Below are 23,834 nucleotides of genomic sequence, written 5' to 3' on the forward strand. Positions count from 1 at the left end.
TTTTTGAATGTTACATAGTCTTTCTACTCAGAATATGGCTTGAAATTTAACAAAACATAATTAATGCACATTATAATTTTAAGTGACTAAGTAATTTACAAAGAAACAAATAAATAAACACACTAATTTCAGTTTTTAAACAAAATATAATACAAATTAATAATAATCACTATCAAAACACAAACAAAATACTTGCCATACGTATGCATAATAAAAGAAACATCAATAAAAAATAATTATAAAATATTTATAAAACCATTCTGCAATGTTACAAGACAAAATCAATGAAACAGTGAGGTCTGTGTATATGCGCGGAATTTAGGCAACAGATCAGAAACAGATAGGACACCAAAATTCTTTCCCTAAAAATAAGGGACTGACCGTGTTCTGTGGTGCTTTAAGAGTACGGTGTCAGGGTACAGGTGTAGCATATATTCACAACCTTATTTTTGTGTCTCGGAAAACAGGCCTAACACATTTCTTGATGTTTGTTCCATCAGGTTTCTGCGACCTTGTGCTTCCCGCCAAGCAGTTCCCGCAAGGATTTGAGTTCTCGGCGGACAACCCGAACTTCCCGCTGGAGGGCCTGCGGTTCGTCGGCCTCATCTCCATGATCGACCCGCCCCGCGCCGCGGTGCCGGACGCCGTGGCCAAGTGCCGGTCGGCGGGGATCAAGGTCATCATGGTGACCGGCGACCACCCCATCACCGCCAAGGCCATCGCCAAGTCCGTCGGCATCATCTCGGAGGGTTGGTACCCGATGCTGCCTGCACCGCTTTGCGAGATATCTCACGTTGGGGCACGTACAGTGAAACCCATTTCTAATGTGTAACATCTCAGCTCTCTCTCTATTCGGTAGTTGGTAGGAGTGATTTCGTGAATGCGACGGAAGTCGCATGGAACAGAAATGTGTAAGCTAGGTATTGCCATCTGTGGTGGATAGCGCGAACCAAAGTCCAAAGTTCACAAAGCCAAACCCAATCTTTATAGTATTATTATTATTAAATTTTTTCTTACAAGTCCTTTAATTTTTTTATCGTAGTCGTTTAATTATATAGTTTAAAATTTTGCTCTGCAAAACAAATGATTCCATAGACGACGTAGCTGCTCTGGCAGCGAATTCTCGTGATGGGTGCGAAAACTACATGTGATTTGCATCCAGAAATCTAGTTAAAAACACAATTTGCATGTATTCATCACTCTTGGAATTATTTTAAATAATTCTACGTTAAGTTTTGTGGCCAATATTTGTATTGTGTGTTTCCAACATGAGAACATATGTTATTGAGGTTAGATGTTACACATCTCTGGCTAATACTGAAAGACTCACAATTTTTTTTAATTTTATTTTATTTGAAGCTCCATAAAAGACTAGGGATGAGCTGAGGCCACGACGGTTGTGTAGTCAACTAACTTGACGAGGCAATGTCCGTTCAATTCCCGCTGAGGTAAAGTTGAAGTATTTTTTTTTTTTTGTGAGCTCACTGTTAAAATTTTTCACCTCCAATTTATGAAGAATGCTGGTTACAAATTATTCAGGGATCTTCGTAAATATCCCGCTATCTTTGTAAATTTACGGACACTGAGTTAACCTTCTTTGCAAATAAATCCAAAATAAAATTCTTGGTATTTTACAAAATATTCAAAAACGGGTGAAGTCTACAGTAAGATCACTCTGTCCACCTTTGTTAAGAACGAAACATAAAACTTGGAAGTCGAATACATGTGGTTAGGTTACGAAAAACTCTTTGTTTATTTCAGGTGAATTCTTCATTTGAAAGTCCGTAAATTTACTGTAATATCTAATAGCGATGAGAAACTTATCGAGGATTGCTGCTAGCTGGATCTCGCAATGTTCCTGTTTCTCCCACTCATTCAGTACATAATGTTCTGTTATCATTTCATCACCTCCCATTGTCTCTAATAACTCTGATGTTTGATCAGATGTTAAAGGGTCAAGCCATGGTATTAAATGTGTTACGGAAGGAAGACACACCCATGTACATCTCAATGTTACAGCAAACTGAAAACAAATAGAATTTTGACATTTATGCAGCAAAACACTTTACATCAACACTCTACGTTACCATGGTTTACTTAAATGTAGCACCTGAGAATTTCAAGTAATTGATTTTTTTCTGTTATGTTACGGAAGGAATAAGAAGTGACATTTAAAGAACAGGTGTTCAACCGGTGTTAAATATCTGCTCTTTTATAATTCCAAAGAGATTAAAATTTTTACTAAAGATGCATCCATGTATAAACTTATATTACACACAACACAGAAATTTTGTATTGATATTCAAACAAATTAAAGTACAGATTTTCCGTGCATACCACGTTACGGAAGGATGTTACGGAAGGAACAATATGTCACATATGTTCACTTATCTTAAGTTAAAAACAATATTTTTTGTTCTTTAAACACAAAGATGATGAAAAATTAAAAAAAAAAACAAACACTTCAAAGCTTCCTTTATGTCAAATTGTTGGAAACAATAAAATCATTAGGTAACTTTGGTGTTGGTTTGAATAAGTTATGTTGGTACGACTGTAATAGAGTAAGTAAGAAAATAAATATGGCTAGTGTGTGAGAAATGTGTGTAATAGAAAGAGGAAATTACACAATATTAAGAAAGATGCCGAGTTTTAATATAACCTATTAACAGGTTATGGGCCCAGGCCGTATGAAAGTACACTGGTGTTATTGAATAAGTATCACAGTTTTATTGCGATAGTGATGTGTTGAGAAAAGAAGAAGAAAATACGCAGTGCGGGCATCCATTATGGAATCCAACTATAACTACATTAGATTGGCAAATGGATCAAACTGGAGTGTTTGGAAATTTCAAATTACGGTCGTGTTAAAATCAAAAGGTTTATATAGTGTGGTGTCTGGAGAGGAGTTTAAACCTACTGTGGTGGATGACGATTCACAAACCGAGACGGAAAAGAAGAAATTAAAGGAATGGGTGACACGAGACAGCAAAGCTCAAGAAATAATTGTCACAAGATTAGAAGAAGGACCAATGATGCACATTTTGGCTTGCGAGTCAGCACAAGAGATGTGGAATAAATTGTTATCAATTTTTGAACAGCAGTCGGAAGTAAGCTTGCATCAACTTCAGCACAAGTTCTTTTCTTTAAAATACGAAGGGGAAGGAGTCGCGGCTTTCCTGTCAAAACTGCAAGAGTTGGTGGTCCGGCTGAAGCAGCATGGGGAGAAGCTGTCCGATCAAATGCTAATGACGAAGATTTTAGTATCACTACCGGAAGAATATAAACACTTTGTGTCGGCTTGGGAGTCTGTGTCAACAAAGGACCAAAAACTGTCAGAGTTAAGTGCACGTCTGTTGATTGAAGAGGAGCGTATCTCTGGAAAGGGCAGTCAGGATAACGCCCTGTTGTCTAAAAATCAAGGTAGGCCGAATCCATTAAAGTGTTTTAAGTGTGGGAAGGCAGGACACATTCAGAAAAACTGCTATTCTAATAAATCGAAAACTAATAATCCAGGTGGGAGACGTATGTGCTATTACTGCGAAAAGATGGGACATATCAGTAAAGATTGTAGATGGAGGTTAAAAGCTGAAAATAGCTCTGAACCTGCTCATCGTACACTAAAGGGGGGCAATCTGAATGCTTTTATCAGTGCTGCAATGGTAAGTGAAAGCCTGGATGACAAAAGCTGGTATGTGGATAGTGGAGCATCTGAACATATGTGTGCTCAAAGACATTTTTTTTATGACATGTGCAAGCTGGATAGTGAAAAACATATTGTAATTGGTGATGGGTCAACTCTTGTAGCAAACGAGGTAGGGACTGTGAGAGTAGAGGTGTATGATGGTAATTCTTGGCAAATATCGGAGATAAAAGATGTGTTATATGTTCCTGATATCAAATTCAATTTATTCTCTGTTGGTGCAGTGTTGAGAAGAGGTTATCAAATTGAATGGAGAGAGTCTAAATGTGAACTTACTAAATCTGGAAAAGTGTATGCTGTTGGAACTCTGGAGGGGAAGCTGTACAAGATGATGTTTAGGTGTGAACCAATCCCAGCTGTGGTGAGTGTTGTGAAGAAGCCTTCCATTAAAATATGGCATGAAAAGTTGGTGCACCAAAATACAGAGCAGGTCAAAAATATTCTGAAGAGCCACAACATAGAAGTGCAAGGTACTGAGGACTTCTTTTGTGAAGCTTGCATGAAGGGGAAACAACAGAGACTGCCTTTTTCATCAAGTGAACACAAAACGACGGACACTTGTGAGATCGTTCATGCAGACATTTGTGGCCCGATGGAAACAGCATCAATTGGAGGTTCAAGATATTTCCTATTGATAAAAGATGATTTTTCAAGGTATAAATTTGTTTACTTCTTGAAGTTCAAATCTGAAGCTAAAGAAAAGATTAAGAACTTTCTAAGTATAGCTAAGAACGACACCGGAAATCCAGTAAAAATTCTGAGAACGGGAAACGACACTGAACTGTGCAGTCAAGAAATGCGGAATATCACTGATGAAATGGGAATACGGCACCAGAAGTCTGCACCTTACTGCCCAGAGCAAAATGGGAAAGTTGAAAGAGAAATAAGAACAGTTGTGGAGGCAGCCAGGACTATGCTGGCAGCCAAAAACCTGAACAAAACCTTATGGGCGGAAGCAGTTAATACTGCAGTATACACCATCAACCGGACAGGCACGAGTTCTGTTAAAGGAAAAAGCCCATATGAACTATGGTTCAAGTCAGTTCCTGAAATCAAACATTTTGAAGTCTTTGGAACAGAGACTTACATGCAGGTGCCTAAAGAGAAAAGAAAGAAATGGGACCCTAAGAGCACAAAAGGACTATTCGTAGGGTATCAGGAAAATGCTAAGGCCTACAGGGTATATGTACCGAACCGAGGAAAAATTGAAATATCAAGAAATGTAGTGTTCAAGCCAGATGGTGTAACAACAACAATGGGAATCGAAGTTACCAAACCTATCCAAACTGAAGAGCACTACAGGGATGAAGCGGAAGGCATACAACTGGAAAATGTAGAGGGAAGCAGTACGATTGAACATAGTTCCTTAAATAATGAATCTGCAGATGAAGAGGAATTCAGAGGCTTTGAAACAGATAACTGTGGAAAGATATGTGAAAAGGTGGGAACATGTAATTTGAGGGATAGAACAAAACTAAAGGAACCAAGGTATCTGAGCCAATATGAGACAAGTTTTCTTTGTGCAGATGAGCCGCAAACATACGGAGAAGCAATGATGAGCAATGAAAGGCAAAAGTGGAAAGAAGCTATCAATATTGAATTGAACTCTATAAAGGAAAATGACACCTGGTCAGAAGTTATACCTCCAAAAGATGCCTGCATCATAGGCAGCAAATGGGTATTTAAGATTAAACGAAATGAAAAAGGAGAACCAGTGCAGTACAAAGCGAGACTAGTTGCAAGAGGTTTTGAGCAGCTCAGCATTTTTGATGCAAGTGAAGTGTATGCACCAGTGGCTAAGATGGCGACGCTTAGAATTCTGTTGGCGACTGCAAATGACCTGGGCATGCCAATATATCAAATGGATGTTCAAAGTGCTTTTCTTTATGGTGATATAGATGACGAAGTTTTCATAGCAAAACCAGATGGAATGGAGGGGGATGAAAAGACAGTTTACAAACTAAAAAAATCTCTCTATGGACTTAAAAAATCACCAAAGTGCTGGAACGAAAAGTTCAATGAAGCTATAGAAAGGGAAGGATTGAAAAGATCAAAACATGATTACTGCTTGTATGTCAAGAACACAGACAAAACGAAGCTATATGTCCTGCTGTATGTGTATGACCTGCTAATAGTAGGCAATGATGAGAACCAAATTCAGGCATTGAAAGAAAGTCTGAAGAAAAATTTCAAGATGAAAGACCTAGGACCGGTGTCAAACTACTTAGGAATTTGTATCTCTCAAGATTTAAAGTCTGGAACTCTAAAATTGAATCAAACTCATTTTTTGAAATCATTGTTAGTGAAATATGGAATGGCGGACTGTAGACCCGCGTCCACACCAATGGACCCACTGTGTAAAATAAACTTCCAGGACACTGAAGAAGACAAAGAGCTGGAAACAAAATGTCGACAGATTATTGGAAGCCTGTTGTATGTCGCCCTAGGCACAAGACCAGATCTTAGTGCTACTCTTGGCATTCTGAGTAGATATCAAAACCGGGCAAGTGAAGCACTATGGGTTGCCCTAAAACGCGTTTTGAGATATATAAAAGGGACCTTGGACTTGACACTCGTCTACCGACGACAAGAACCCGCAGCTCAGCTGAGTGGATACGCTGATGCAGACTGGGGAGGAGATGTGGAAGAAAGAAAATCTACATCAGGTTTTGTATTCCAACTCCAAGGTAATACCATCACCTGGACCTCCAAGAAACAGTCAACTGTTGCCCTGTCATCTACCGAGGCGGAATACATGGCTCTGAGTGGTGCAGCGGCTGAAGCGTGTTGGATCAGAGGGGTACTGCAGGATCTGGGAGTGTTAAAAAATGAACCTGTGATCCTATACGAAGACAATCAAGGTGCAATAAGAGTGTCAAAAAACCCAGAGAATCACAAACGGTTGAAACACATTGACATTCGCCATCATTTTGTCCGAGAAAAAATCAGTGAGGGTCTTATCAGTGTAAAATATGTTTGTACTCAGGATCAAATAGCTGACATGTTCACTAAAGCAGTGAATAAGATCACACTCTTGAAATGTATAAGAAGTATAGGGCTAGAATAATGCAAATTATTGGTTAAGTTTTTTTTTTAGCTGTTCACTTGTATTGTTTACTTAGTTGTTTCGCAAAGTCTACCTAATAACGTTTATTGAGGGGGGCTGTTGGAAACAATAAAATCATTAGGTAACTTTGGTGTTGGTTTGAATAAGTTATGTTGGTACGACTGTAATAGAGTAAGTAAGAAAATAAATATGGCTAGTGTGTGAGAAATGTGTGTAATAGAAAGAGGAAATTACACAATATTAAGAAAGATGCCGAGTTTTAATATAACCTATTAACACAAATGGAATATCAAAATGATATCTTACACGTTCTGTTCCCATTATTCAGGGTTTTGGGACAATGCTTACAATATCACTTTTAGAAATTGCAGAAACATTGTTTTCATTGCACTTAAATACAGTTTGTTTAGTGTCCAAACATTTCAGTCCCACAACCTTGTATTCATCATTCTCTAGCACTTCATATACTATGCATAAGTATCTATAATGTGAGCACTGGTTTTGTGAGGAAAATGTTGCTAACACTTAGTGTCTTCAGAAATACTTTGTGTACATTCTGCCCTTGAATTCACTTCTTCACAAAGCTCAGTCTCAAAAGAAAGAGACTGCTTGGTTATATGTAATTTGGAAAAGTTGACCTTCGCTTTCTTTGCATGAAAAGCAGGAATTCTTCAAAAGCAGCAACGAATCTTCATCATGTAGCAGTGCACTGTGGAAATTCCTTATGCCAAGAATATTTACACAGCTTTCCCAACGTGCCTGTAGTTTTGTCACATTTTCTTCATGAATAATTGTCTTAGGTACGTAAATAATGTTAACAGATGGTGCTAAAAGTGCAGCTGCATTAGCAAACCTCTCTGCAGAATTCACATAGATTTTCTTCTGTAGTTCTGCTCTGAATACTACTCTTTTAACCTCGCCACCAATTCCATCATGAGGACCTTTTCCATGTGCGGTACAAAAATAGTTTCTTTCTGCAGTGCAACCATAATCCTCTTTATGAAACATCAAGTCCTTCGAAATAAACTTGTTTTTAAACTGACTAGCAGCTCCATCTGTGAAATAGTGAACATGGGATACCTTGAAAGTAAGTTTCTGACTAAACAAGTCTTTCAGTAATGTTCCATTGAATACATGAACTGCCTCTTTGTTGTGCTGCATGAAATCTGACACAATGCAGTAGTTCAAATGTGTTAATTCACCTTCAGCATCTTTGTAGTAAACAATACAAGTTAATAATGTGACATTTGGAGAGTTCCAGTGTGCTTGCATGATTTCCGATCGGTGCCGGATGGTATAGTTTTCTGCAAAGTCTTGTAGCACAATGATTTCATTGGGAGAAAGATTTTCCTTAAGTTGTCTCAATTCATAGTGCTGGTGCTTAGCATTATAAACATGTCTGGAGATGTCTTGCAGTTGTCCATAAAAATCTTCTTTGGCCTCAAAAAGTGTTTCAGTAACTTCACTTTTAACAGTGCACCCATTCTCAGTACCCCATTTGTAATAGACTACGTCCAATCCTGGATACAGTTTTTCAAAGTAAGTATCTAATTTATGAACTCCACACTGTAAACAGTCTGTCAATACAAGTTTGGTTTTCTAGAGAGCAAACTGTATTTTGTATCACTTCAGTCAAGGATTTTGGTAGATCAGGAACAATTTTATTCAGTGAATACAGTAACAGCTCAGCATTTGCATGATATACGCTCACACACGTCTCTTGATCCTTTAGATTCATGGGTACAACTTCTTTAGGCTTCAGTTCCTTAAATTTGGATAGTTTTAAAGGAGGAATATCATAATCCTTACAGAATATACAGTATGCTTCATGCAGATTTACTAACAACCTCTTTTGTCTTTGTTCACATCCATTTTCTGGTTTGACGGACTTTACATCCTTTTGTCCAGGACACTGCCAGCTGATATCCCTAAAAAAAAAATGCCTTAACAGATTTAGCAGTATCTTCAGAAACAGCATCACTTCTCTTTTTTCTTGCTGATATCAGCTGCTTAAAATGTTTTCCCTCATTGGCTATATTCATCACCATACTTTTTTTCTTTGGAGATAAAGACATCACAAGTTTTCCAATCACCTGAACTGTTTTGCTTGGTGTATGAGGAAGAGCTCTCTTAACTCGTGATGAAGCTTTGCCTAATGCTGAAGGAGACATTTTGTTTATCACCTCTGCCTTTTGTTGTTGTTCTGTCTGTCTTCTAAGCTTCTGCTTTTTTTTTCTGAAGTCTTTCATATTTTCTAAGTTTTTCAATTCTTCCAGTGTGTGTTAATTCTAACCTCAATTTGGACTTGCGTTCTCTATCTTTCTTTCTGTCTTCTTCACCAAGTAATAGATTCAGTTTTCTTCTTTCTCTATACTCTTTTACTCTCTGAGCAGTTCATTTAGCCATTTTTTTAGAATACCATTTTATACATTAATTTAAATATCATTAAGTTTAAAAACTCAAGTACCTACAGAATGTAAACAATGGCTTCCTGTAGAATAAATGCGAGGGAAAAATAAATTGGCGGGAAAACAAAGATATAATGTATTACATTTCAATACTGCCAACTAAACTGGAACTTGTACTTGGTTTCAATTTTTTTTCCACTAAAGAAAATAGTCCTTCCATAATATAAATTTTCCTTGTGTAACAGAAAATTTCCTTCCGTAACAAGAATTGTCCTTCCGTAACAGATTTTTAAAAATCAGAAAAAATATCTTTTAAAGGTTATATATGAATAAGTTGACGTCCCTCGGCTTCTGGTCCCTATTTCCCTGCTTGCTAGAAATGTCCGTTATGCCCGTACTGCTCTCGTCGGAGAGGTGTGGGTCCAGGCCGACGTGGCCGGGACCTGGAAATGCGGGACCTGGAGGGATGGTGAGGTAAAGTGACAGGTAGATCGAAAGGACCACTCGCTGTTAATCGGTTCACGAGCTCTTTTATTACGTTCAGAGAGCTTGCCGCGGCCTGGCGGATCCGTCGCGGGTTGCGCGCCTCTCCCACGAAGACCCGGACTCCCGGTGACCGTCTCGTACGGCCCACTCGTCCCGACGCGTACTGGCGGTTCTCCCACGTGACAAAGTTCCTGATAGTCAACTGTTTCGCAAAGGCACGTGACACGTGCGCGGTCCCTACGTACTGACTCGTAACGTCGGCGATAGTTCGGCAGTGAGTAACTATGTCCCCCACTAAGACACGTGATGCGTGCGCGGTTCTTACGTACTGACTCGTAACGTCGGCAAAAGTCCAGCGACGTGTAACAAGGCTTGCGCGTCCTGATGCGTGCGCGGTTCTCACGTACTGACTCGTAACGTCGGCGAAAGTCCAGCGACGCGTAACAAGGCTTACGCGTCCTTTAATGACCGACTCGTGACGTAACTTACGTATTCGCAGCTCGGACACCCAACCATGTGGGCGGCACGTCGAAGGCAGCACGGCTGCTGCGGAAAAGCTCGTCCTACGGCGGTGTCGCCGGACCGTGAGCTCGACAACCCGTCTCGCGATCAAAGGCGATTCGGCACGAGTGGACCCGAGGATCTGCTATCCAACGCGCTTCAATTGAAATTCGCGCGCCGAGTCCGTGCAATGTATGGCGGGTGGTATCCCACTAGCCCGCAGGGGCGAGTTTCCTCGTTACGCAGTACCAACCTGCGTAACAACGTGCGTTAGAAGTTGACGCCACTCCCGCTGCCTGTTTTGGTTTTTTAATTAATTATTAGCGTTGTAAAAGATCTCAGAGGTTCTAACGGGGGTTCGGCCTCGTGGCTGCAGGCAGGAGCGCGTCTCGGTTCGGAAATTACCTGGGCTGTTCAGGCCACCCAGGACGCCTTATTAATGTTGTAAATGAATGGTAAACGAGTTACAGGGCACTGCACTTTATTCAGTATTGATACTTTCATTCGTCCCGATACTGGCCGCGTCCGTTGTCGGACCGCTATGACACGCGTATCTCTATACGTGACGGTTTGCGCGACCAAGAGATGGATTGCAAAGCTATATCGACAAACTGAAACAGTGGCTTCTCGTCCCTACGAAAGAATGGTAAATACGTAGAAAAGTTCCTATGTTCAGGATGGTTTGCAGTCTAGCCTGCTACGAAATATTAACGTTTCAGAAATTACGTGGACACGCCAGCTGGAGACGTACACGTAAAAGTCCCTTGCAAATGAAAGCTAGTCACTTAAAATACACGTTACACTTTGCACTATAAAAATGGAGAAAGTTAAGAGACGAAAGTTAGTCAGTGTTATTCTCAACACTTATTACGGAGGATCTACGACGATAACGATTAATTGGCTAATCAGCCGAAAATTGCGTACCACTACTACGCGGTCCTTAAACTGGACATGGAATTACGTATGAAAATAAAGTTCCCCGATGGGAAGGATTTAATAAATTAAGGGTCGCACGAAATATCGTGCGACTGGGTTGGGGTCGGCGCCGAGTTGATTAAAAGATTTACAAAACTTACACTATTGCTGAAATGTTGAAGAGATGCTAAAGTTGATGACCCGACGTTCGCGGAGCGCCCGACCCCTTCGAGCTCCAGACGGTAACTGAGCGCGAGACCGCCCTGCGGCCTCGCGCCTAACCACGTGAAACGCGGTAAAACCGACCTGGCCAGTTTTGGACTTAAAGACAAGTTACAAAATATATGCTTATAAAACAATTAGACATAATTTCCCTTACATGAATCCTCTTTTAAATTGTTATTAATTTAGTTGTTTTAATTTGACAAATAATTATATATAATTAGTTAGGCGCATTGCCACACCCAGCCAGGCGCTGACGTCGCTTTGGTGTTCGTCGCGGCGCACTTTCACACACTCGGCGGACATCACGCTCGGGCGTGTTCGATGCACTTAGGGGCAAGTGTTGTTGTGGCATAACGACCTTTGCGGACCAGAGGGAGCACCGGCGGTTGGCGTCAAAGTTATACTTGGCTTAATAAAAAACTAACTTTAATTTTGCATGTGAATAATTTGTAGGAATAAAATAATAAAAGGAATGGAGTGATATTATAAATACAGTTGATAAAATATAAATTCAATCAAATTAAAATATCTAAATATATTACTAAGTACATATTCAATATTAATATAGACATTTTTATTAAAATAATTTATTTAGTACAATAATGTAGATTAAATTTAATTAATACTGAAAATAAACATGCTGAGTGTCTATTCTAATTTATTAATTTTTATTATTTATATAATTAAGTAATATTCTGTAATTTATTATTCAAATAAATTATACGTATGTGAATATAACCTCACTTATGTAAATACACTTGAAAAAGTGTATAAACACAACTTCTATCACTAATATTCCAATAAATATATATATTTTTTAGTTATATTGACCATTATTCAATATCAGTCACTAAAGTGTAAAATTTAAAAGTACACATATCATTTTTGTTGCTTTGTAGCCTTTTTTTGAATGTAGCTTTTTTTTTCATCCTGTGAAAATTTCATTGCGCACATCGCAAAAATTCTCTCTGATAATTTTTTCATAATGTGTCTAAAGAAGTATACCTACAAACAAAGTAACATGATGAATATTTGAATATAGTGTAACAGAGTGTAGATTTTTAGTTACAGTATAGCATGATCTATTTTGCAAATGTTAAAAGTTATGGCGGCGATTGCATCGCAATCTTGGTGGGATAATGGCAAACTTAATTGTAATAGCTTCAAACAAATTTTTCCAAGTTAAAAAACATTCTTTATTAATTTCCATGTTTTAAAAATTATGTATTATGCCTAAACCTCTTATTTATAATATTTTTTTTAGATTTGCCGATAACCGAGTTGAAACCAATACTTTTTTATTTTCATTGTCTTTATGGTCTCTTGCCACCTGGGGTTTGCGGCAAGTAATTTGATGCAGTTTTCATTATATATAATTTTTGTTATACAATATCGTTATTCTTTTATGACGTGAACGTCTCATGTCATTCTACTGCCTGTAAAAGAGTTTCTAATAAAAAACTTGTGCAAATTTGCAATTGTTATTTATGATGCCATTTTCTCAAATAAAAAAAAAAATGTACAAATTCTGAAATTTGATAAAAACAGAATTGAAAAAAGTGATTTGTTTCACATGTGGTTTTGGCCACTTGTTTCAAGCTAATATTGATGTAATTTTTGTGAGTAGTCTTATATTTTGACGTCAACCGGGCCTGCGCCCCTGAAGCCTGGTCAGCCTCCGGCACCTTTCCCCTCACCACCCGTCCCACTTCCCGTACTGATAGCCGCTCCGTCACGAGTACGTAGTCGTGTGTTTGTATTTGAATAGCGCGCCATGAACTACCTCAAGAGGGCGCTGTAGCGGCAGTGCGACGTCCTCCTAAATATGTAATAATAATATTGTATAGCTTTTTAATTTTTCCCCATTCATTTGTGTTGCCACTGACGGGCGGCAGGGTTTTTGTTTTGTTTATAATATAAGTTTTAGTATGTAAGTTAAAGACGTTGCCGGGCGGACCCGAGCGGACCCGAACACGAACGAAGTTGAAATGTATATATAATTTAATTAATTAACTCTAGGTTAAATAGTACCTAATAGAGCTGTGGGAGAACCCGTATTAATTTTAGGAGTGTTTTTGTATATCTTTATGTAAGATTACAAGGCACTTAATCGGAAAGGCGTAACGGTAAACTGGCAAGGCAGGAAGGCGCCATGTTGCTTCGAGGGCGCCCGGCGCTCGGCCAGTTCTACGCCAACGACCGAGGTAAGACGCTGCCTTCCGCACCCGGGGACTTCACTCTTTGTTCGCTGACTATTAATTCAGTTTTGTTTAATTCCTTTAAATCTCTTTCACGTATCCCTGGGGCTTGCCTCGGTCGGGGGACTGTTTAACGTAATCATTTTTTTAACTTTTAATGAGACTTTTGACGTTCTAAGTAATCACTTGTGCAGGCCACGTGCGTGGGCCTTACTCCTGTGTTCCGATTAGGTGCCTGGGATCTTGGAGACGCACCTCGTGAGACCGTGTATGGGAGTACGTGCACGTATTAAACGTCTTAAGTGTAATTGTCTTCTTGTATTTTTTTGCACCGACCACATGGCGACCTATACCTTGTGAGCAGGCGTGTGGGACGCCTGGAGAGCCCACTATTACTTGTTATACCATAAGCGTGCCCGATGCTGAGAGCGGGTCGGGTCTGAGTGTACTACGGGAGTTAACCGTGGGTCCAGTCTTGCCTCACATGGGCGACGTCACGCCCTGAGACGGATGATAGCCGGGTCCACGTGCCCTTCCACATGGTGGCGCCCATTACCAATCAACACCATAGCGACCCTCTCGAAACCCGAACCCCGACAATTTGTTATATTCTTTTATTCTTAATCGTGAAACTGAAGTCACTTCTTATCCAAGTGTGTTTTACATTGTCTTTTTTTTATATTTGAGGCTGACATACGTCTGAGGTTGTCTTACATTCAAAAGCGGCTTATAATTGAGTTTGTATAATATTCATGGTCATCATATGTTAGCTATTGCCTTATGTTTGAAGTTGTATTATTATGAGCGTAGCCAAGATTTAGGGAGGGAGGGTAGGGTAGGGTGAATTAAGATAGAATAATAATATATTTTGGATAGGCCTAGTTCTGTGGGGTGCAAGGGGAGAATTTGGTGTAACCTGATTCTTAGATAAAATTTGTCACATGAAAATAGACCTTTACACTACCATTGCCCATGATTATGTTTAGTACGTGTTTAAAGGGAAGACTACTCTCTAATTTTGCTTAGTCAGTGGCCTTAAATTGAGCTGTGCTTTATTATTCGAAAAAAATCTGAGTCTTTGGGGAAAAAAATGTTTGGGGGGAGTGGCATGTTCCCACTCTGTCCCTCCCTTAATACGTTTTTACGTATTATATTCAATTATTTTAAATCTTAAGGCATCTTATATTTGAGATCTTACTCTACAATTAAATGGTTTGATATTATACAAATAAATTTAATAGTTAGGATATTCAGTCTTCTTTTCGAACTGGTACAATGATATTATATAAACTAAATGGACATTTGAAAGGTATTCACTTATCCAATTCACTCAAAAATTCTTGTCAACAATTACTTAAATATAAATGAACATTCTACATGTCGCCATATTGATTGCACTAAGTATTCACACAAATGTTATCATACCTTGTCACATTTAAATTAAGAAGTGACAAAGGAATTGTTGCATTTTGAATTATACACTGGTATGAAAGTTTTTTTTTTCTTTCCCATACTGTATTGTTAACGTTTTATCATTTTAATCCAGGGATCCCTCAGCTTTATATGTTTCAGGTTTGACCATGTTCCATTTGAAGTGAGTCATTTTGTTTTCAGGAAGTGAGACGGTAGATGACATAGCGGAAAGACTTGGCATCCCAGTTTGGGATGTGGACCGCAGCTTAGCGAAGGCTGCTGTGGTTCACGGCATCGAGCTGAAGGACATGTCGTCGGAACAGTTGGATGATCTTCTCAAGTAAGTTACTGCTATTTAGTTGGTGGAACATTTTTTTGATGTGTAAACATCTTAGCTATCAGTACCGTGTTTTCTCGCATAATCGTCGCACATTTTATTCTACAATCAAGTTTGAAAAGTAGGGGTGCGACGATTATGCGGAAAAAATTTTTTTTGTTAGTTAAAGTTATTCATAAAAACAAAACCCATTCATGGAAAATACATTTTATTTAAAAAGTGAAGTATCAAAGAGCGCGCCAAACAATTTAAATTAATAAGTCATACAACAAAAACCTTTCTTCAACTTTAAATGGAAAAACATCTGTGATCCAAATGCAAGCCGAACGAATGCGTAACTACCGTAGTACACAACACGAAAAGAGTGCAGACTATCAAATGTAGTTAACTCAGCACCTGATAGAGAGCGCGCGTTGTATGCAATCGGCGAGATATTGATATTCGGCTACGTCTGCGCGCTCTATACAGGAAGCAACATAACCAAACATTTATGATTGCATCGAGCGCTGGCTACATTTTTGCAAGCGGTACATTGCAGTGACGCTGACGATCATATGAAGGTTATAACGTTTAAAAAGTCTTTAAAAGATAATTTACACGTCAGACAACTTTGTATTTCCGTTTATTAAATAAGTAAGTGGTAATGTCCGAAGAAATATTAGATTTCTATTTTAAAATACATAGCTTTATACAGAAAAAATACCCACACAAAGCACTGGAGTCTAAAGTGGGACCAAAAACAACATGCAATGTTTATGCGACAAGTTTTATTTTATCCAAATTTTGACGCCCTAAAATATGGGTGCGACGATTACGCGAGTGCGACGATTATGTGATAAAAGAGGGTATAAGGCATTTGGTAGGAATAATTTAGTGAGAAAAAAACTAAGTTGAGGAAAGGAAGTGTGACACAAAGATGGCGGACACACGTGTAGTAACATAAACCTAGTCACTTTCGTAAATGTTAGGGTACGTACCAAACGTATTGGTGTACCAAATGAAACTTTATGATAGTGAAACTAAGCTGGAATATATTTGGTAAACTAAAATAGTTATAGTAAAAAGTAATATGAAGTTTAAAAAAATTGTTAAGGAAACTGACATAATACAATAATAACTATTCTCCATCCAATTTATCATTCATTAGGCTTAGTAGCACAGCGGTAGAGCGAGCGCTTGTTAATATCAAGGGACATCATTCAAATCTCATTACTAGAATTTTTGTTTAATTTTTTTATAACATTATAATATAATAATAATGTTTAATCAGCTCAATAATGATTAAGGTTTGTTTGTAGTAAGTATTTACAGACATTTCAGTGGTTTAAGCAAAAACAAATATTCAACCATATGTTCAGTGTTGTAGTATGTAATTTAAAATGTTTCAGATTAATATTTTAGTAATCCCATGGAAGTATAACTTTTAATGTATGCGGAATCTTTATAATTGTTTAGTGAAATTAAAAAAGATTGACAGTATTTTAATTTAATTAAAATTCCTTTTCGAAAATCAGGTCCAAAGCCGGAGTTTTATCAGAGCTAGCTGCGTGCTATTGTAGAAACTTTGTCCCCTGAATACTGTCTCCATTTACGTGTCATTGTAAAACAGACCTTAGTATGATTGGCTGCAAACCTAAAACACTTAATGTATGCATTAATTTGGTTATGTATTTTATTGTGCACAAATTAGTTAATTTTTTTCTCTAGTTTGCAGACAGCCAAAGTTAAAAACTTTTTGACCCTTCAAAGCAAACTGTTTTACAATTGCTCATTTCACCTATTTGTAGGTTACAAGCTAATTACACTAAATAATACAATTTCTGTTAATAAACTATCAATTTAATTGATAATATGACTTGATTTGAGTAAAATTGCACTCATATATGCAGTAATGGATCATTACGTTGAATCAGCGAGTAACAAGTGATGCTTGGGCCTAACATGCTTTGTGTGAATAGTTATTTGAGTTTACTGTTTGAAATTAAAAAAAAAAATAAAAAATTTTTTGAGATGAAGTATTCATATTTTTATTAGGCTAACATCTTTTAGTCAAATTTATTTAGAATATGGTTAAGATAAACGTTCCAATTAACTTCAAATAACAAAAGACTGAACTGTAACACTGTAACTAGCTAAAAATGCCATTCACAAGTAAAAAAAAAAACTTAAAAACCAACTTAAGGTTTTGCCATTATTAAGTACCATATTTTCTTTGCAAACCACATTTATTAATAACATGTTAATGAAACTAATTGCTAGCAAACAGTGTTAAAAAAATATGTATTTTTAAAAATTTTTTCTCTGTGTTTCCCCAGGAATCACAGTGAATTAGTGTTTGCCCGGACGTCTCCGCAGCAGAAGCTGATCATTGTGGAAGGTTGCCAGCGAATGGGAGCCATCGTTGCGGTGACTGGAGATGGTGTGAATGACTCTCCGGCTCTCAAGAAAGCTGACATCGGTATGGTTCTTGTGTTTATTTTTGTGTGGAGACGGTAAAAATTTTCGATACAGATAAATGTATGGTAATAAATATTTAAAACTGCTTTAATACTTTCCGTATGTTTATGTAAATCCAAGAAAACAAAATAAAAATCTACAGTTCGTAATTGCTATTGCATTTTTTTAACTTTATATTTGACAAGATTTTCGTCGTGATATTTTGCATAAAGGTAAGGGTGTCTGTTTCTGAATAGTTTTGTCCTTTGATTTCAAGATTGCATTCGGTGAGAAACTAGCGATGAAATGATATCTGAATTCTTTTAAAGCCGGTAAGATCTGGCGTGTCTACAAAGAAATTTCTTTCACTCGTACTTTTATGAAAAGCTGCACTGGAGATCCTGTAAAGATTCTTGGAACTACAAAAATCAACATAAAATAGCGGGATCCTGTAAGGTGCACCTTTCAAGGATCTTTTGGATAAAGGGTCATTTAAGGAGGCATTTAGAATATTCCTATTTGATTTTACGGACGTAGACATCCGGCTGGACTCTTATCCAAGGCGTGACATCACCTGCGTGTCTGAAGAAACCTGTCCTGTGCTCAGCGAATGTGACATAATGAATTTAATTACCAGCACCGATTTATCCAGTGCCATGGATTCTTAAGCGTTCCACATGCATTTGTGCACTGCACCAATTCTCCTATTTAATTAATGAAACACATCCAGGCTAACTTCATGAACACTGCCTATTAACATGCAACTTTTAATGCTGCCAAATTTATAAAATGTTTACGTTTACTTAATTACTCTGCAGCATGCGAAACATATGTAAGGGATTTCATATACTTATATATAATTATTACAGAAGATATTTTAAAATTATATTAATAGTCTCTCATAAGTAGTGTCTGATAGTTATCAGTATTTTTATGTAATTATAAAATTTGCTTACCTTGAATTATTTTCTTTAATGCTGGCAGCCCCAAGCCTTTCGTGGTACTAAGTTTCTTTCTTTATGATGGTTTACACTAAAAAACTTGACACTTTTTAGACTGTCAGTTGTTTACTTCAGTTGAAAAATGCATAATTTGTCATGAGTAACTGATTACATTCGAAGTCTCACCTGTGGCTTGTCATTAGTAAACGAGAATACCACAATGAGACCTACAGGTGGGAAAAGCTGTAGTCGCCACGCCTACCACCCACTCACACTGTGCGTTTTAGAATCACAGCACACTGGCTCTTCCCAGACTTTCCAACCCTGCTCGCTTCATCTTATGAGGTTGTGGTATGTTGGCTGCCCATGGCTTCACATGAACCATCTCCCAATCATCCATTGAGCAATAATGAGAGTCAATTAGAGCAGGGAGGTGATATTGTTTCTTTTGTTTTATGTATTTACTTGCATTTTTACTGATATTTGCCGGTACTTTTGACGATGGAAATTTAAAGGTGAAATATGCTGTTTCTGGGCTTAAATTATTTAACGATACACAACATAGAGATTTCAAAATACTTAACGAACTTAGAAACCGTGACTTCGAGAAGGGCACAAAATTTGGAGAAACATATGGATGTGTTACAACATATGAGTTAATGGGGAAGATTTGACAATAGACAATTAACTTAATACGTGAATATCCTGTTGCACATTTGTCAGGCAAAAAGATGAACTATATTTATTTGTTCGACTTTTTACAAATATCATATGAGTTGTAGGCAGTTCTTATCTCGTGGAAAATTTGTAAATATTGCAATAAAAAAGATTGTGACATGAAAATGTAATATCCTAACAAAAGTTTTGAAGCCGCGAAAACTGCTGAGAAAGCATTGGATCTTTACAAAGATATGGTGTTCCCTTTAAACTTTTGAGGAATCCTTGCACACCACACTTTGGAGTATCAGTGCTCTTCAGTAAAAAGTTTCTAGTATACCATTATCTACGTGATAATAGTAATATTATATGTTATATAATTATAATCTATCTTTATATATGTAATTCTTTTGTACGTGTGTATGTGACTGAAACAAACGGCTGGACCGATTTTGATGAAATTTTATGTGTGTGATTAAGTTGGTTCAAAAATGGTTTAGATTCACAATTTGATCCAATAGAAAAATTTTCTTTTAATTTATTAATTAATGTTTTGTTGTTGATCTTTGGATGGTTTAGGTTCACAGTATATATATGTGTGTGTGTTGTGTATTTATTTATGTGTTGTTAATCTTTGGATGGTTTAGGTTCACAATTGAATCCGGTAGACAGTGCTGCAATCGCGTTTTAGAATATATTTTTTTTAAATTTTTGCCACATCAGTCAGACCCGATAATTGGTGCTGCAATCGGATTCTAGGTATTTTTTTTTCACTTTGTAGCATTTTCGCATATCAGTTATTTGCATTGTAGCGTAGTGTTGTTATTACATTAAAATTAAAATAGAATTGTGTGTTTATTGGTAATATTATATTATTATTTATTGAAATAACATTTTAAAGTATAATTAAAAATATACATTGTGCAAATTTGTGAGGTGCAGTATTGAAGTGGGTATTTTACATGATTTTTCGTGAATTTTAATGATGCATACACGTGCGTTCAATACCAATCAACTTAACTTACAAAAAATTGTCTGTTCTCATTTGATTCAACGTTTCGAAGTGTAATTAAAAAATATACATTGCGCAATATTTGTAAGGTGCAGTATTGAAGTGAGTATTTTACACTATTTTTCATGACTTTTAATGATGTATACACATGGATTCAATAACAATCAACTGAACTTACAACTTTAAATTGTCAGTTCTCATTTCATTCTATGGAACTTATGACGTATTGAATGCCTCTTTGAAAATAAAAATATAAGTCTGTAAAATAAATTATAACATTTATAAAATAAAAAAAAACATAATAATTATAGTTTAAAGAATATATAAAAATTAAAATTATATATATTATAAATTTATAATTTTTGGATTTACGTTTAAACAGGACGTCTGTCGGGTCCGCTTTTTTTTTTTTGTTCAGGTGGATTCAAGAATGGTTTACATTCACAATTTGATCCAATAAATAATGTTTTTTAGATTAATTAATTAAATTAATGTTGTTGTTGATCTTTGGAAGTTTTACATTGGATCCGGTAGGAAGCGCTATGATCGTGTTTTTTATATACATTTTCATCAAAGCGGTCTAAACAATTACAACTTATTTATAAATATTTTTAATTTTCGAATTTAAAACGTGTGAACAGAACGTCTGTCGTGTCTGCTAGTGTGTGTGTGTGTCTATATACTATATATGATATGTGTGTGTCTATATACTATATGTGTGTGTGTGTGTATATATATATATATATAATAGGATGTTGGTATGTATGTATTTATGTATGACGTTGATAAACTACGACACTGTTTCACCGATCACCATGAAAGTTGGCACATCAAAGTGTATTTCATGGATAAGGTTTTTATGCTATCCATTTTTTGTAACACGCCACTAGATGGCGCTGCTGTGCATCAACTTCTATTCCGTTCAACAGATTGCCATTAACATTAGTATAGTGTGATTTTTACTTTCCTTAATCCTCAATAACAACAAATAGTGATTGTGACTGTAATTTGGTGAGTGAGTTTAAAATGGACAACCATTTTAATTGCTTTATATATTCTAGATTACATAGGTACAAACTATCCATTTTAGATATATAGAGATAAATAAATTAACTCTGGCAGGAAAACTTCTGCCAGGTTCTGATAGTATATTATAATTTTGTTATAATCTCATATGCAATGGTAATGCATTCATACTTATCCAAAAATATATGGTATTTACCTACAAAAAAATTCCCTAGGAGGAACTATGTAGGCCTACTAGGTAACTAAAACTTCTATATCGTAAGCCCTTAGTTTATAAAGGGGTTATTTATTCATTAGCTGATAAAAAACAAACTTTAAAATCCTTCAGATCCTTATATGGCTTATTTCACCAAGTCAGCAAATTTTAGGTAAATATTAATTTTAAAAGTAACACCGTAAGCAGTTTTTTCTCTCTCATGAAATTAATCGAAAATTTCACACTTTATTGTTTCTTTGGCATTTAGATTCACTGTGTTTATGTTCTATATTATCTATAATAATGTTTTACAGCATCATAATTTTACTGTGTGTTTGTAATTGTATGTAGATGACTTTTTAAATGTCACAGCATAGTTTTTTTTATGTTTATGCTGTAATTTTTTTGTAAATGTAATATTAATATTCATGTAAAATTATAAATATCTGTAAATTTTTATATTTACAAGAACACAACTGTATCACTACAAAATAGTGCTCGCAGTAATACTGGGTTAATATTATTACCCTGACATTTATGCTTTATGTTGTCCTAGTACCTTAAATAGTTAAAGCTATTTATTAACCATTCCCTGAATAGCTTTCCAGTATTAACTGCGCACATTATACAACAAAATAAATTCTAAATGTTGAATTGTCAATTATCTTTTACATGGTTTAAAAAAATGTGTTAAATGAAACATCATTTAAAATATAATATTATGTGTGGATTTATTGTTAGAAATACTTATTATTATCTCGTAAAATGTATTTCATATATGCATAAATAACCATAGGCATGTGTTATACAAAGTTACAATATCTTTCTTGTAGTATTGGAAACTATTTCTTGGTAACTGGTTTCCAATGGAATCTTGTGTAAAAGTACAGACAAATTTTTTCCTGCGCAGGCGTGGCGATGGGCATCGCCGGGTCTGACGTCTCCAAGCAGGCCGCCGACATGATCCTGCTGGACGACAACTTCGCCTCGATCGTGACGGGCGTGGAGGAGGGCCGGCTGATCTTCGACAACCTGAAGAAGTCCATCGCGTACACGCTCACGTCCAACATCCCGGAGATCCTGCCCTTCATCATGTTCATCGTCATCAGCATCCCGCTGCCCCTGGGCAGCGTGGCCATTCTGGCCATCGACTTTGGCACGGACATGGTCAGTTCGATCGGTGTCTTGTCTCGCTTAGTCCTTACAGTGGGGCCTCATCCTCCCAACACTGCTCTTCGCCGACGCCTCCAGACCGCAATGAAACAGCATTATCCATTTCCCTCGCCACATGGGGCCACACTGCACCATTTCCCGTTGGATCCGCACACTCCAAGGACTGTATGCCGGCTCACATGGTTTATGGAGCGCATGTAATAAATCAGTGAAGAGCAAACTTTGTGGAGTTGTCATGTCATTACAGCGAACTATTCATCATACACCTCTTATGATCCCGGTGTCGTTGAGACTATGTCATAATCAGTGATGGGCCAATACCAGTCTTCTCGAATCAAAATCACAAGTAGTATCTCATATCTTTTCCTTGAATACAAATTTTAATACCAAGGGGAAAATAAATAAATAAAAATTAACTATAGAGTTGTAACATTCAACCCTTTAAATGTTGGTTTTGGTAAATGTATATGTAATTACATATTCAAAGTATAATATCTTGGGAATCTGTAATGGAATTGGTATAACGAAAAACTCAAATAGACCTACCAAACTTACGAATTGTCATTGTTGAAATTTTGAATATTTTTCATAGTATATTTTTCCTTGAATCTCTAATCTTTTGAATACTAGAGATTTGATGGAATTTGATGGTTCTGATGATTCGATTGGTCCATCCCTAGTCTTAATTAGGGTTCTACGAATACTCGAAATTTCCAAATTCGAGTTCAAATTTTTTGATATTTGATTCGTCAATTTGAATCGAATTCATTTTACAATAATTCGACTTGCAAAATCTGGCCCGGATACACTATAAGACATTCCCCCCCTCCTCATTTTTAAAAGAAATGTAAATGGACGATTACATCTTCCACTTACAAAAAATTATACAGTGAAACCCCTTATTTACGTTACAGTTATTTACGTTTTCACGTTATTTGAACCATTTTATTTCTGTCCCTTTTAACCTCATTTGAAGTAATGCAATAAATTTCCGTTGTTTACAACGCGCCTATTGCTTTACGCAGTTTACGCCGTTCGTTCTGATAAAACTGCTTACTAACTTAATTAATCCTATTACAAAGTAATCTGATGTGTAAATTGTATTTTAAAGTTGTTTTTAAAAGTTATAAACTTCATCTTTAA

At 36.8% G+C, this 23,834-nt stretch overlaps 1 protein-coding gene across 3 annotated transcripts in view; it reads left to right on the top strand.

The window, feature by feature from the left end:
- The window catches only part of LOC134528080 (sodium/potassium-transporting ATPase subunit alpha-like), a 96,101-nt gene that overhangs the window by 59,453 nt on the left and 12,814 nt on the right, over positions 1–23,834 (top strand). For all 3 annotated transcript variants that reach the window (XM_063361328.1, XM_063361329.1, XM_063361330.1), the window contains 4 exons: positions 501–749; positions 15,115–15,253; positions 17,566–17,708; positions 22,429–22,685. In XM_063361328.1, coding sequence (XP_063217398.1) covers positions 501–749; positions 15,115–15,253; positions 17,566–17,708; positions 22,429–22,685 — 788 coding nt within the window. The remainder of the gene's footprint in view (positions 1–500; positions 750–15,114; positions 15,254–17,565; positions 17,709–22,428; positions 22,686–23,834) is intronic.

This window comes from Bacillus rossius, chromosome 1, assembly GCF_032445375.1.
Source record: "Bacillus rossius redtenbacheri isolate Brsri chromosome 1, Brsri_v3, whole genome shotgun sequence".
In the NCBI taxonomy this organism is placed as follows: Eukaryota; Metazoa; Arthropoda; class Insecta; order Phasmatodea; family Bacillidae; genus Bacillus; species Bacillus rossius.